Here is a 16542-nt window from a genome sequence, read left to right on the forward strand (position 1 = left end):
AACCACTGTCCAAATACAAGTGCTGCAGGTGTTTCAAAGATTATAGAAATGAAAACGCAGGTAAAAAAGAACTCTCCCCTGCCAAATTATTCAATCATGTACAACATCTGCCCCTTCACATATAGCACCAATTCACTATGCTATGCATTTCATCTTCGCATAATTTTCAATACTGGAGGTATGAACTGGGTGAAATTTTGAGGAGAGTTAATTCATTTTATGAATATTTTGCAAATTTGACTCCATCAAAATATATTATCACAATGTTGATTTTGTGTATGTAAAAGCACTGAGGCCAGGCCTGGTGGCTGATGCCTGTAATCCCAGCATTGGGAGGCCAAGGCAGGTGGATCACCTGAGGTCAGGAGTTTGAGACCAGCCTGGCCAACATGGTGACACCCTGTCTCTACTAAAATTACCAAAAAACTAGCCAGGCACGGTAGTGTGCACCTGTAATCCCAGTTACTCAGGAGGCTGACACAGGAGAATTGCTTGAACTGTGAGGTGGAGGTTGCAGTGAGCCAAGATCATGCCACTGCACTCCAGCCTGGGTGACAGAGGGAGACTCTGTCTCAACAAAAAAAAAAAAACAAAAAAGAACAACAAAAACATTGAAACTTTATTAATAAATGAAGATATGTCCTTTTTGTACATCTGCATTTGTGAAAAAAATTTCTTGAGATCTTGGCTCTTTGGGCAACTGCATATATGGTGATGACACATTGAGATTTTCAATCAATTTTGTCAAAAGACTTAGGTTGCTTGTCATGGTATTTCAGATGACCACAATTATCAATTTAAGTGTATAGAATTATCAACTATGGAGATATACATTTATATATTTCACTTTTAGAATTTTTTTTTTTTTTTTGAGATGGAGTCTCACTCTGTCACCCAGGCTGGAGTGCAGTGGCACGATCTCTGCTCACTGCAAGCTTCACCTCCCAGGTTCACGCCATTCTCCTGCCTCAGCCTCCTGAGTAGCTGGGACTATAGGCGCCCTCCACCACATCCAGCTAATTTTTTGAATATTTAGTAGAGACAGCGTTTCACCGTATTAGCCAGGAAAGTCTCGATCTCCTGACCTCGTGATCCACCTGCCTTGGCCTCCCAAAGTGCTGGGGCGTGAGCCACTGCGCCCAGCTGAACTACTTCTTTTACAAATACGGTTTATCTGGCTCATAACTGTTACATTTGTGTGACTGTTAGTATATCTGAGTGTTGTCTGTAAAAACGTATGTTATTACTGTCTGTTTTAGCATGTAAATAAAGTGGCCATGAAATGTCATGTATTAACATTTTATTTTTAATTAACATAATTGGACAATTTATGGTATACATAGTTATTTTTATGTTTCCTAAATCAATCCCCTTTTAAAATGTAAATAAAATTTTTTTTTGTTTTTTGAGACAGGGTCTCACTCTGTTACTCAGGCTGGAGTGCAGTGGCACTATCTCAACTCACTATAGCCTTGACCTCTTGGGCTCAGGTGATCCTACCACCTCCGCCTCCCAAGTAGCTGGGATTACAGGAGTGCACCACCACACCCAGTTAATTTTTGTATTTTTTATAGAGACAGGGTTTCGCTATGTTGCCCAGGGTGGTCTCCAACTCCTGGGCTCAAGAAATCCTCCCACTTCGGCTGCCCAAAGTGCTGAGATTTGACTGGGCTCACGACTATAATCCCAGCACTTTGGGAGGCTGAGACGGGTGGATCATCTGAGGTCAGGAGTTTGAGACCAGCCTGATCAACACGGTGAAACCCCATCTCTAACAAAAAATACAAAAGATTAGCCAGGCGTGGAGATGGACGCCTGTAATCCCTGCTACCTGTGGGGGCTGAGGCATGAGAATCGCTTCAACCCATGAGGCGGAGGTTGCAGCACCTGACCAAATAAATGTCTTTTAGAGAACTTTTTAGGATTATTTTTTCCATAATTATATTTTCAGGATTTTGATCTTTTGGGATTGTGATTTTTGAGATTTTAGACCTTAGGGTTTTTGATTTTTTGGAATTTCAACATTTAGGATTGCATCTTTTGGGATTATGGACCAAGCCCTTTTCAAACTGGGAGGTTCATGTGTTTGTGTGTATTTGTAAGACCTGGTTATATATTCAAGCAACTTTAACTGCTTTGGCTAGATGAATATTAGAGGTATTTTTCCGAGTTTGTCTTCTCATTTTGTTCGGATTTATTGATGTATTAAGTCTTTTTTGTTTTCTTTTTTAAATTAATTATTTTTTAAAAGAGACAGGGTCTTGTTATGTTGCTCAGGCTGGTCTCAAACTCTTGGGCTCAAGTAATCCTTCCTGCCTTGGCCTCCCAAAGTGCTGGGATTATAGGCATGAGTATTAAGTCCTTTTATTTTATGAGATGGAGTCTCACGCTTTGTCACCCAGGTTGGAGTGCAGTGGCGCACTCTCAGCTCACTGCAACCTCCACCTCTCTGGTCCAAGCAATTCCCCTGCCTCAGCCTCCTGAGTAGCTGGGATTACAGGCACATGCCACCACGCCAGGCTAATTTTTTTGTATTTGTAGTAGAGACTGGGTTTCACCATGTTGGCCAGACTGGTCTTGAACTCTTGACCTCAGGTGATCCTCCTGCCTCGGCCTCCCAAAGTGCTGGGATTACAGGCATGAGCCATCGTGCCTGGCCTGAAACCACGATTTCTTAAGGAGAAAGAACAGTCCTTCGTTTTTCAAAGCTGTTTTCTGTGCTGTATCTACCTACTTAAATTGAAAACATAGTAAGAATCAAGACTACTGTTTCTAAAAGAAAGGAGATTAACTCAGACTATAAGAACATGTAAGGATTATAAAATGCCTTTTATTTTAATATTAGTTTGGTATTACTTCGTTAAGAGTGCCTCTAATAAAATCGTAAGATCACCTTTTATCCTATTATGAGAAGAATTTCATTAAAGAATGAAAATAAAAAAGCTAATATACACGCATCCTTGCAAATTTGGAACATGTTAAATAAATAAGAGGAACACTTGAAGATGATCTAGAAAATTCTGAGATTTCCAGAGAACCAGGCCTGGCAACATTATCACAGATGAGTGGTATCCCATAAAGGAAGTGTAGACTACCAAACAAACTTAATCTAAGAAAGACATACTTACTATTCCAGAACTAAGATCATTTCTGATGCAGTCTCATAAACTTCATGTAAATTAATGACCCAAGGATTGTCCTGTGCTAGTTCAAGTACAGCAATTTCATGAATTATTTCCATCCGACAATCTTGGCCTTTTCTTCTTTTTCTCATGAACTTTGCAGCAAATTCTATCCCAGAATCTTTCTTTATACATTTCCTCACCACTGCAAATTTCCCCCTAGAATTAAACAAAAACATTCACTGTTAAAGTTGACAACTTTCCACAGATGGCAGATTTCAACGAAATTTCCAAATAACCATTGGTAGATATTCAAATTTAGCTCATATACAATCACAAAAGTAGAAATATCACTTAGAGATTTATATAGGCTACATCTATAGATTTATGGATTTATCAAATAAAACAAAATGTATAAATCTGCACAATTCATTTTCTAAATAAAGAATAACAAATATTAAAGTCCATATTTTTTGCAGAGTTACACATAACTTAATTTTTTGCACATTTGTACACAAAATGATTTAAGTCTTTAAAAAAGCCATTTGAGGCCAGGCATGGTGGGTCACCTTTGTAATCTCAGCATTTTGGGAGGCTGAAGCAGGTGGCTCACGTGAGGTCTGGAGTTCTGGACCAACCTGGCCAACATGGCGAAAACCCGTCTCTACTAATAATACAAAAATTAGCACATGATGAAACTCTGCCTCTACTAAAAATACAAAAATTAGCCAGGCATGGTAGTGCTACGCCTGTAATCCAGCTACTTAGGAGGCTGAGGCATGGGAATCGCTTGAACCTGGGAAGTAGAGGTTGCAGCGAGACAAGATCATGTCCAGCCTGGGTGACAGAGTAAGATTCTGTCTCTGGGGGCGGGGGGTGGGGGGAAGCCATTTGATTTTTTTAAGAGAAATTGGTCACCAGAATCCCTAATGCGATGAATTTCACTGCATTAACTGACTCTAAAGAGCACTATCACTTTCTAAAGGTAAGGATCTCACTCATATATCATTTTAACTAGAGCATCAGCTAGAAATATTGTATTTTCCCACAAAGACAGATATAACAAAGTGTTATCTTGATGCATTACTATTTGTCATTACACTAATAAGCAGGTAAACCAGGGACTCAGTATAGCATACTGATTAAAGGTATGAGCTCTAGAATTAAATCTATGTGGCCTTGAACCCTGTAAGTGGCACTTGACAGTAACCTTAGGCGGTTTATTTAACCTCTTTTAGTTTTTTTTCTTTTCTTCTTCTTCTTCTTTTTTTTTTTTTTTTTTAAAGAGACTGGGTCTCTCTATGTTGCTCAGGCTAGTATTGAACTCCCAGCCTCAAGTGATCCTGCTAGGATTAAAGGCATGAGCCTCCATGCCCTAAGTCTCATTTTTCTAATCTGTATAATAGAGACATAAATGGCATCTACTTCACAGGTTGTGAGAATTAAATAATATATTTCAATTGCTTAGCATGGTACTTGCCACACAGTAAGTGCTCAATAAAATATTATTAATCACACAAACATCATTAAGCTGTGATAGTCATCACCCATAAACATCCACTGAATCCTTAGGTTGAAAGACAACTTAGAAATCATATAATATTTTACCTAACGCCAAATGCCAATGTCTTATTTCAGACTGTGAGGTAATCTTTTCCACTACTGGGTACATATTATTATAATAAGGTCTTCACTACAAGACTAAACCTGACTTCAGCTGAAGGGCTACAGTTAGGGTCCTTTGCTGAGCAGTACAGACCAGACCTCACACTCTTTTCCACATGGCAGTCTATCAGATAGTGAACACAGCAAACACCATCTGTTAGCTGCCATTCCCTCTTCCCTTTCCCAATTTGCAATCAATCCTCATCACCATAGGGTTTCTTTTTTTTTTCTTTCTTCCTTTAACAGATAGGGTCTCACTCTGTTGCCCAGGCTGGAGTGTGGTAGCACCATCATAGCTCACTGCAGCCTTGGACTTACGGGCTCAAGTGATCCTCCCACCTCAGCCTCTTGTATAGCTGGGATCACAGGCACGTGCCACCATGCCCACCTCCCCATAAGGTTCACTTCCTATTATGGCTCATCAGAAAATGTGCTAACCAAATCTGAAGCAACTAATCCAGGTATAATCAATCAAAGCATTACATCATTATTACTTTTGTTGCTCTTGGGACAATACAACCTAAGATTGCTTGTTAAAAAAACTTGACATGTTTTTCATATTTCAAATTGGGCTGATAAACTACCTAGATTTTTGCCACCTTGAATTTTTGTCAAGTCAGTATCCTCATACTACATTTTAAAAATGATTGCTAAAAAATTAGGAATAATCAACAGCATGAATAGACAACCTACAGAATGGGAAAAAATATTTGCAAACTATGCCTCCAAAAACGGTTGAGATCCAGAATCTACAAGGAACTCAAAAAACAAGAAAAAAACCAACCCCATTAAAAAGTGGGCAAAGGACATGAACAGTTTTTTCAAAAGATGACATACAAGCAGCAAACAAACATGAAAAAATGTTCAAGATCACTAATCATCAAAGAAATGCAAATTAAAACCACAATGAGGTACTGCTTTATACCAGTTGGAATGGCTGTTAGTAAAAGGTCAAAAAACAACAAACGTTGGCGAACATACAAAGAAAAAGGAACGCTTATACACTGTTGGTGGAAATGTAAATTAGTTCAGCCACTGTGGAAAGTAGTTTGGAGATTTCTCAAAGAACTACCATCTGACTTGACTATCCCATTACGGGGTATCTACCCAAAGGAAAAGAAATTATATGAAAAAGACACCTGTACTCATACGTTTATCACAGCCCTATTCACAATAGCAAAGGTATCAACCTGTGTCCATCAGTGCATGACTGGACTAAAAATATGGTGTGTGTATGTATCATGGACTAATACACATCCATAAAAATAATGTCTTCTGCAGTAATGTGGATGGAACTGGATGTCATTATCCTAAGTGAGATGACTCAAGCAGGAAGTAAAAAACTGCCTGTTTTTACTTTTAAGAGGGAACTAAATGGACAGACAGGCATACGGAGTGGAAAACAGACCAAAAGGTGAGAGAGTGGGAAGGGGGTGAGGAATTAAATACTACCTATTGGGTACAATGTATACTATTTAGGTGATGAGCACACTAAAAGCCCAGACTTCACCATGACTCAATACATCCATGTGACACAAATGCACTTGTACCCATAAATCTATTTTTTAAAAAAAGCTTTCTAAAAAATTAAGTGCAAGGCTTTAATTGCCCTGTTAAATTCTTTTTTGTTGTTGTTTTTGAGACACAGTCTCATTCTATCGCCCAGGCTGGAGTGCAGTGGCACGATCTCAGCTCACTGCAACCTCCACCTCCCCGGTTCAAGCAATTCTCATCCCTCAGCCTCCCAAATAGCTGGAATTACAAGCGCATGCCACCATGCCCAGCTAATTTTTTTATTTTTATTTTTTTTAGTAGAGATGGGGTTTCGCCATGTTGGCCAGGCTGGTCTCGAACTCCTGACCTCAAGTGATCCACTCACCTTGGCCTCCCAAAATACTGGGATTATAGGTGTGAGCCACCGTCCCTGGCCTGCCCTGTTAAATTCTAACTTCTAGGCTTTGAGCCAGCATTCTAGACTACTGACATAATTTTGAGTAGTAATTCTTCCTTCCCAGCGATTGTTAACTGCAAATATGATTTTCATTTCTTCCATGTTTTTATCATTAGTAATATAAATGTGGAATGACAAATCCTTAGGCAAAGGCCTATGGCTGTTCAGTTTGGAAACAACGTACCTAATAGCACCCTTATTCAGATCAAAGTTCTTTTGTTCACAGAAATATGAAAGACTTCTACAGATATTGGAGAGAGTAACTATTAGGCTAACATCTCCATCAAGTTTTAAAAGGTTCCCAATGATCTCTTAATTCCTTTAAGAAAGAAAACAATTATTAATAATTTGATATTTTCACACCTACATGTCTGAAGTTAAGAGAAGAGAAAAGTTTAATTTGTAAAAAATTCATCTGAAATGAAGCCTCAACATATAATTGGCAGCAAACATGTTCCTGGTAAATTAGAAATGACTCAGTAGAACGGCCCTCAAACACATATCACACATACAAATGTTTACTGTTGCTACACCTGACATTCAAAGCAATAAAGTACTGTGCAGTAAGTAAAAAACTACTTATTACATAGCCTGAAAGTATATTTTTAAGGACCGAATGGGAAGACAGCTAATTCAGCAAACAGAATTGGAACTCAAAATTATATCAGTAGTCTAGAACGAAAGATCAAAATCTAGAAGCTAGAATTTAACAGGGCAAATTAAACACGGACTCACACACATTGCTAACCTGTGAACTCTGGGAGCCCTGTTACGGAACAGCCATTGCTAAATTCTGGGGCCTCTTCCCCATACTTACTCATCTGCTGCTCATGCTCCTCACCCATTCCTTTAGGTGCCAGAATGCAGTTCCCACGGCTCTCTTTTCATATCAGTGACTACTCTGACACCACCTCTGTTTTTCTGGAAACATTCCTCACAGTTCTAGATTTATTATTTTCTTTCCATCATATCCTGTACTATACTGGGGTCAGCAAACTTTTCTGTAAAGGGCAAACAGGATGGTAACTCTTTTTGGCTTTGTGGACCAGAGGGTCTCTGCGGCAATGACTCAAGTCCACTGTTGTAGAACAAAAGCAGCCATACAAGAAAGGTAAATGAATGGGTGTCTTTGGCTTCCAATGAAACTTTTACGCCGAAATTTGAATTTCATAAGATATTCATGTTATTAAATATTACTCTTATTCTAATTTTTTTAACTATTAAAAAATGTAAAACATAAAAAATGTAAAAACAGCTTGTGAGCCTTTCAAAAATAGGTGGCTGGCTGTAGTTTGCTGAACCCTGCTCTACCCTTTCAAAAATAGGTGGTTGGCTGTAGTTTGCTGAACCCTGCTCTATCCTATGCTGAATAAAACTCTTCCATCGTTCTAACACCACATACCACTGAAACTGACATCATGACAGCAGCTCGCAATGATTTGAGGAAGCATGCATGCCTTCATCTCTAAATGACTGGTGCAATGGGAATGGGACCCTTCAAACCACTCAAAGAGTCAGAGGAGATAATAACAGATTTCTTGGAGCTGTTCTACACAGCCACATTGTATAAAGAAAACATGAGATTCAGTATTCAAGCTGCAAAGTCCCAGTGTATATGCTCAGAATTACATTGACAGAGTTCCCTAAATTCCGTACCTCAAAAGGGTTCCAACGTGCATATTTTACTATGACTTTACGGTAAAAATTGTGACTATACCTCAACCTTTAACTTTAGGTTATTGAGTCCTCTACAAAACATTTTAAAAATGATGTTTCTCTGACATTAGGGGCCATGGTTATATATAACTGACTTGGGGCTGATGAGGTCCGAAGGGCATGTTTGCTGCACATCTACTTTTTTTGTTGACTCAAAAGCCAAACTTCTTCCTAGAATATACAGTTGCCATGCTTTTCAGGTTTATTTTTTCATTTCAAAAACATCTACATTTCACTAATAGGTACAAAACTGGGAACTCAGGTTTTCATTAACTATTTTGGGATAAATCTCAGAAATGAATACATTTCAGAACTACTCATTGAAAACATATTCCAGAGAGGTGGGAAAGGTAAGATACATAAACAATTATAACAAGAGGAGGTGACATTTGATTGAGACCCACCAGTCCAAGCTCCTTAAGAACTTTGCATTATCAGTGCCTAAAAACAGTGCTTAGGGAGACAGGGGTTATCTTTAGGTAGGTATGTTTGCTAAGGAGTTTGGGCTTCATCAGGCTTAAAATTGGAACCTATTAGAATACTGAAAATAACTGTTTAAAAAAGATAATTCTGGTTGGGCACGGCGGCTCATGCCTGTAATACTAGCACTTTCGGAGGCTGAGGTAGGCGGATTGCTTGAGCCCAGGAGTTCAAGACCAGCCTGGGCAACATGGTGAAACCTTGTCTCTACAAAAAATACAAAAATTAGACGGGCATGATTGTGTGCACCTGTGGTCCTGGCACTTGAGAGGCTAGGATGGGAGGATCCCTTGAGCCTGGGACAACTAGGCTGCCGAGATCATGCCACTGTACTCTGGCCTGGGCAACAGAATGAGACCCTGTCTCAAATAAAACAAAACAAAACAGATAATTCTAATAGTGTTATGAAGAGTAGATTGCCAGTGATAACTAGAAACAGGCCAATAAAATAATTCAAAGTAGTAGGCCTGCACTCAAGTACCAGCAGTAGGGACTGGGAAGACAGAAAACGTTTAAAAGACACTTAAAGTCAAGATTTATTAGCACTCCCTGGCAGGTGTGAGTTGTAGGCAGAGATGAAGGAGAAGGGAAAGGTGAAAGTCACGGATGACTTTTAGATTTTTAATATAGGTACTGTGTAAATGTGGTACCAGTTATAGTACTGTGTAATGTGGTATGAGTTATAGTTGGACAGAAGTTTGAGCTGCCTTTTTTGGTGAAGAGAATCCCATTTATTGAAGGGATTCCAAATATAAATTCAAGTGTTGGATTATAGGCAAAGGTGAAGAGATAATATAATATATAACATTCAGGTAAACATCAGAAAACACACAAGCTAATTTGAGCAGTACAGAGGGTAAATAAAATAATGTCCAAGGTCCTGTTTTATTCTAGGTTGAAGTGCTTTGCTTATACCTTTATCATATTTATGTCAATCTTACATATTACAACTTGTTGTACTGTGTCTCCCAGTTGGATTGTGAGTTTCAGGGACTTCACTTATTATTCATCTTTTTTTTTTTTTTTTTTTTTTGAGACGGAGTCTCGCTCTGTCGCCCAGGCTGGAGTGCAGTGGCCGGATCTCAGCTCACTGCAAGCTCCACCTCCTGGGTTTACGCCATTCTCCTGCCTCAGCCTTCCGAGTAGCTGGGACTACAGGCGCCCGCCACCTTGCCCAGCTAAGTTTTTGTATTTTTTAGTAGAGACGGGGTTTCACCATGTCAGCCAGGATGGTCTCGATCTCCTGACCTCGTGATCCGCCCGTCTCGGCCTCCCAAAGTGCTGGGATTACAGGCTTGAGCCACCACGCCCGGCCTATTATTCATCTTTTTATCTCCATAGGGCCCTGCACATGGCAGGTGTGCAAATATAGTCAGCACACCTAGTATATATATTGCTCTTATTATTTTGTTAAATAAAGGTTTTATGGCAACTTAACCTCATGACATTTAATATACTGGACTAATTTGCCATTCTCTCTTCACTGAATTTTTCTACCGCTCTGACTTGGTGTTTTACTGACAATGGTAACTACTACTGAAATTCCACCCATTCTTTACAGCCCAACTGAAATGTTATTTCCCCCGTAAGACCTTCCAGTGGCATATCATCTTGCCTATAAGGGGACAGTGATCAATCTGTTACATTGGGAATAGCTTCCAGAGCCTAAGGTAGTGCGCCTTTATGTACTTGATACATAAGTACAGTATTTGCCTAATTACACTGGGGTGATGTCTTTTTTCTTTTTTTGAGACAGAGTCCCGCTCTATCACCTAGGCTGGAGTGCAGTGGCATCATCTCCGCCTCTCAAGCTCAGGCAATTCTCCGACCTCAGCCTCCCAAGTAGCTGGGACTACAGGTGCATGCCCGGCTAATTTTGTATTTTTAGTAGAGATGAGGTTTCACCATGTTGGCCAGGCTGCTCTCAAGCTTCTGACCTCAAGTGATCCGCCCACCTTGGCCTCCTAAAGTGCTGGGATTACAGGTGTAAGCCACGACACCCAGCCGGGTGATGTCTTAAGGGTAAAGAAGTTCCATTCAAGAAACACCTAGAATGGATTTTGTCTTCCTTACCGCTGAAAGGATCAAGGAAAAGACCCTAGGTGTAAAAATCAGTGAATCCATTCAAATAAGACATTAGCATGCGTGATAAGAAAAGGCAGGGCTTTACAAGTCAAACTTGGTTTTAAATTCTGGCTAATAACTGTATAATACTGGGCAATTTATTAATCCTTTGGATCCTGGGATTCCTCATCTGTAAAATAATATCAATGGCACTTTACCATACAGGGCAGTGAAGACTATACAAAACTACATCTTTAAAGTGTGTAGCATTCAGCAAATGATCAGTAATCAGTGGCTATTTTTATTGATTTTGGCATTAATTTCAGATCTATGATATAACCAATGATAATTTTTTAAAAAATCATAGAACAGGAGTTCGGGGGGTGAGCTATTTAGTCTACATAATGTATACATTCTCTCAAGAAATCTAGTTAACTTCTTACTTACCTGAAGAGGTGACTCAATGACTATAGCTACTTAGTTTTCTAATGCATTTGGTTCAATAATCAGATTTTATAAAACTGTGTTATCTATAGTTTTATGAAGAGACTAAAATTCAAATTCTTAAATTTATGTATTTTAAATTAATTTAACATTTTAAGCATGAACTTTTCAAAATTGAACAGGTGACTGACTTAAAGTACCTGTCTGAGAGCAGAAGCCATACTTTCCAAGCAACTTTATTGTTGAACCACAAATACGGCCAATTTTCTTTTATCCATCCAAAGTATCAGATTACCCAAAATTGTTTGTAAATAAAATTCATCAAACTAATGACGAGTTGTCAAATCTTAAATAACATCTCTGTTAAAGCAATTTCTGCATGGATATTACTTAATAAAGGTCTTTATTTCTTAAAAAGTAACTTATGACACATGCTTAAGTTGTTGTCAGATACAAAAACTGAAGCTATTACCTACAGCCATAAATCTAGGTAAGGATACACAGTCCCCAAAATACCCACCCAGAGTCCCCTTTCAGTTTGAATATTCTTATTCTCTGAAAAAAAAAAAAAAATCCTTTCTTGTCCCTGTTACCCCTACTGCTCTGAGGAGAAGGAGATAGGACATCCCTAATTTACTTCAAGGCCTCAGTGGTGACTTAACTATATGACACTGAAGCTTGACCATGTTTGTTCCAACGTCGAACTCACTAACATATCCTTTCATTAGAATGATATGAAATTGCTTTAGTCGTAAGATATGACTACAGATTATTCTTTGAAAAATATGTGTGGTGTAATGAGAATGATTTCAAAGTCAGGAGTCCCAGCTCTGTTATCTCTCACAAGACTTAAACTCTGTCTTTGTTTTCTCATCTGAAAAATGGGACTTTCCAAACAGCCTTGTGGTGAGAATCAATGAGATAATGCATGTGAAAGCACTTGCAAAACTGTAAAGCCTGCACACTTATAAAGTACCTGTTTCAGATGGGAACTTGTATTTGTAATTTTTTGCCTTAGGAAAATCCAACTATTAGCATGCATCAATATTTTTAAAGTGTTCTTTTGGCTTTTTTTTTTTAAGAAAAAATTTATGAGTATATTAAAAACATTAAAGTTGAGGACTAGATAATGAAAACAAATGTAAAGCAAATCGTTTGATATGAAATTGGTGTATCTTTAAGTTCCTAGAAACATCTTTCTGTTCCTATATTATCAATAAACTCAAGGGAAATCAATGTGAAAAAATTCTCAGAACCCAAGGTCATTTCTCTTGTGTGCCCCAGTAAGGAAATCGTCAATATGGTTTACACTGGCATACATCCTGACTCAAAGAAAAGTAACAAGCCTTAGGAATAACCAGTCAAGCTCCAAGTAATAAAACAATGTTTTACATCATATATTTACTCTTACTTATGCTGCTATGGACTTTACTGGAGACATGAAAGAATGTGACATTTCTTAAAACGATCAACATCACATCCTGTCATTACTCTCAATGTTGACCATTGAAAAAATTCTCTTTGAACAGTGATCTCATTGAAAATTTTAGATCTGTGATAACATAGTAGCACCTGAAAAAGATCTATTTGTTTGAACAGTTAACTCTTCACACCCCTTCTGCATTTTACTAAATGAAAGACCACAGAATAAAATGAAAAAAAAAAAATCTGTTTTTCTTCCCACATTATTAAAATATAAACGAGTATTCTGCAAGTTCTTTATCAGAATGAGATTAATTAGAGTTATATCAGAAATGCAACCAGAGTTAATAGTTGGAAAAATAAGTTTTCTACCTTATCAAAGATCAAGCAAAAACACACTTAACTATATGTTAAAACCATAAATACAGGCAAAATTTATAAACCTTAAATAAGGACTGCTTATAGCACAAACAGAACTTTCACTTCCTGAGACTTCATTACTTTTGCCAGAAATAGAGGCAAATTTTGAGATTGTGCAGGTTTTCTTTTTTGGTTACATTTAAAATAATAACGTTTATTGAATTACACTATGAATTACATTTACTGAGTGCTTCCCTTAAGCTAAGCACAGCCTTAAGGCTATGTGTTTTACTTAATTCTCTCACCAACCCTATGAGGCAATAAACGGTTAGGTAATGCACTCAAGTCCACATAACTAGTAAGAGCCAAGATTCAATCTCACACTGTCTGACTCCAAAGCCAATATTCTTAAGCACTGCATTAAACTGCTATGCGATAAAAAAGGGTGCCACAAGGAAAAGAACAGATTTAATTTTATTTTTCAGTTCCAGGCTCTTATATCAAGTATTTAGCTAATAATTGCATTGTTATGCTGCTTTATGACCTACTCCTTTTGTAAAGAAATTAATGTAAGAAAAGGTATGTACCACCACGCCCAGCTAATTTTTGTATTTCTAGCAGAGATGGGGTTTCACCACATTGGCCAGGCTGGTCTCGAACTCTTGACCTCAGGTGATCCATTCGCCTGAGTCTCCCAAAATGCTGGGATTACGGGCGTGAGCCACTGTGCCCGTCCAGTTTTCCTTCTTTCGGGTAATATGGGTTACTTCAGAATGTTTGGAATGTCGACAAATTAGAATACACAGCTAAGTCATAGCTCCCTTCACCTTTTGTCACAATTAAAGTATGCACAGATCCAGTCAACTAGGGCCTAGCAGTGAAGTAAATCTTGCTCCTGAAAGGTATTTTTCCTTTTGTTAACATTTAGGAATAAGTAAGACTTTGTTAAGGTAGGATTCCACACTCCCTACCCCGCCCCCCCCAAAAAAAAACTATTTCCAAAAGTTACCTTAATATGTGTAAGGCAGTGTGTTTTTAACATTACAACCAATGTTACATTGTTTGCCTTTTCAAGACCCCAGCTGAAGGCTGTTCCAACTGTCAGGTCCTTTCCCATTACAACATGGTGCTATTTTGCAACCATGACAAATGCTGGCAATAATGAGAACATTTACTGAACGCCATGTGGCAAGCCCAGTGGTATGCGCTTGACAGGCATGGCATCTTCAGGACACCTCTGAGGTAGGTAGTGTCATCATTATACTGATTTTACAGATGAGTAAAGTGAGGCTGGGGAGTCTAACCCCTCCAGAGGAAAACACAGCAACCAGGGCACGAATATGAACTTAAGTCTGCCCCCAAAGCCAGAGAATTTAACAACTTCCCCAAACTGTTCTCAAGGAAGAGTCCCCAAATCCCACAAAAATCACTCGATCACCCCTCTTCAGCATGCAAAATGTAAAGCATCCGAATAGCCTGCACTTGCAACTTTGGAGACAAGCTCTCCCTATTCCCACAAAAAAACGGTGGGCTAGGGTGGGGTGAGGGGAGAAGGCAAGAATCGGTTCCCAGCAAAGTAAAAAGAGCGAGAAAAGGGCCAAGCGCCTACGAAAGAAACCAATCTAACTCGAGGCAAAGGGACCTAAATATTTTAGAACTAAAAAGGCACAAAACCAACCAAGAAAACGAAAATGAATTCAGCAAAAGACCGACACAAGGTAACAGAGCACCGGTGCAAAGGAAGCTGTCACAACGGATGCTGTATTTTATTAAAACCACACAGAGAGACCAAGAAAGTCGCAACAGTTGAAGGAAAAAAGCAAAGCCGGCTCCACAGACCTCTGGTTTTCAGACCCGCTGCTCGGGGTGAAAGGCAGAGCGCGGTCCGCACCTTCTCTCGTTAAATCGCCATTCGAAACGCCACAGAGAACCAAAGGGCTGAGGAAAGTGTCCGCGCCTCCGGGACCGCCATCGAGTTACCATCACTCGCTCGCTGGGCGCGGCGCGTGGTGGGGGTGGGGAGGCGCTGGTGCGACTTGGCTGCCCTACTCGCCGTCAGCACCCAAGTTCGTGCCAAGTCACAAAGCGCGTTATCGGCAACAGCAACGCCACCTCAGGCTCGCCGCCGGGGCCCCGGCACTTATCGGCGCCCGCGTCCCGCCCCGCGCGTCCGGAAAGGTTCCGCGCCGGGCCCCGCCCGTCCTCACCTGCCCAGCTCCCGGCCCGGGCACAGGCTGTAGCTGTCCTGGAAGGGCTCGGTGCGCACCGCGGCGCGGATCTCTGTCAGCAGCCCGCGGGCCTGTGGCGGCGGCGGCGGCCGGCACGGCCCGCTCAGACCCCGGCCGGCCCGGCCCGAGCCTGAGGTGGCGGCTGGGGAGGAGCTGCCGCTGCCCGGCTTCTCCAGAGGAATCATGGTGTTCAGGCCCGCTTCTTTCCTGGCCGCCTGTTAGCTCCGAGAAGCCGGAGGGTCACGGACCCGCCCCCGGCTCCTAGTGCCGGTCCGCGGAGCCTTCAAACACCCGCTCTCCCCCGCGCGGCGCTCGGACTGCGGCAGGCAGGCTACCGGCAGCTCGGCCCCGCCCATGGCCCCGCCCATGGCCCCGCGCCTGGCCCCGCCCCGTGACCACCCCGCGCCTGCCCTGCGCCCTGCTTTTGGCCCCGGCCAACCCCACCCCACGTCCGCCCCGCACCTAACCCCGCCCCCCAATCCAAGCCTCACTCCGTGGCTGCCCCGCCCCCTCGCTGAGCTCCTGCGGGGTCCTGAGCGCCCGATGCCTCACGCGCGCCCTCTGCAGCTCAGGGGGAGAAGGTGCAGCTTTCAGGACGGCCCGGAGGCTGGAGGCGACTCACAGCACCACCCTTTGGCCAGGACCGCCTACTGCGTTAGCGGAGTTGCGCACCTGTTGAGCATCTGAGTCACAAAAGCTGACTTTCGGTTAATAAAAGGCATTTGAGCTGTAAGCGGGACTTCACGTGGTGGGAAGGGGTGATGAGACCCTGATCTCCGTACACTGGGGGAGGGGTCTGGAGGCAGGAGTTGTATAAATATTATTAACCCTGCACGCCAGCCCTTTGAAATAGACACTATTATATCGTCTGTAGTCGTCCCTATATTTACTTTCGAGGTCTTCTCATCCAGTCTTACGACTTTAATTACCATCTATATGCTCATGACTACAGAATTTGTATCTCTAGCTTTCAAATATTTCCTGAACTTCAGAATGGTGTATTCAACTATGCATTTGGCATCTCCACTTAGATGTCAAATTAGCATCTCAGGCTTAACGTACACAAAAGTGAGTTCCTGATTGGTCTTCA

At 40.9% G+C, this 16542-nt stretch overlaps 1 protein-coding gene across 1 annotated transcript in view; it reads right to left on the minus strand.

The window, feature by feature from the left end:
- Positions 1-15899, minus strand: part of STK17A (serine/threonine kinase 17a) — a 44154-nt gene extending 28255 nt beyond the window's left edge. Inside the window, exons 1-2 of the mRNA XM_025379024.1 lie at positions 15432-15899; positions 3129-3341 (exon numbers count right to left, since the gene is read on the minus strand). Coding sequence (XP_025234809.1) covers positions 3129-3341; positions 15432-15637 — 419 coding nt within the window. The 5' untranslated portion in view covers positions 15638-15899. The remainder of the gene's footprint in view (positions 1-3128; positions 3342-15431) is intronic.
- Between the last annotated feature and the right edge of the window lie 643 nt (positions 15900-16542).

The sequence above is a fragment of the Theropithecus gelada genome, chromosome 3 (genome assembly GCF_003255815.1).
Source record: "Theropithecus gelada isolate Dixy chromosome 3, Tgel_1.0, whole genome shotgun sequence".
NCBI lineage: Eukaryota > Metazoa > Chordata > Mammalia > Primates > Cercopithecidae > Theropithecus > Theropithecus gelada.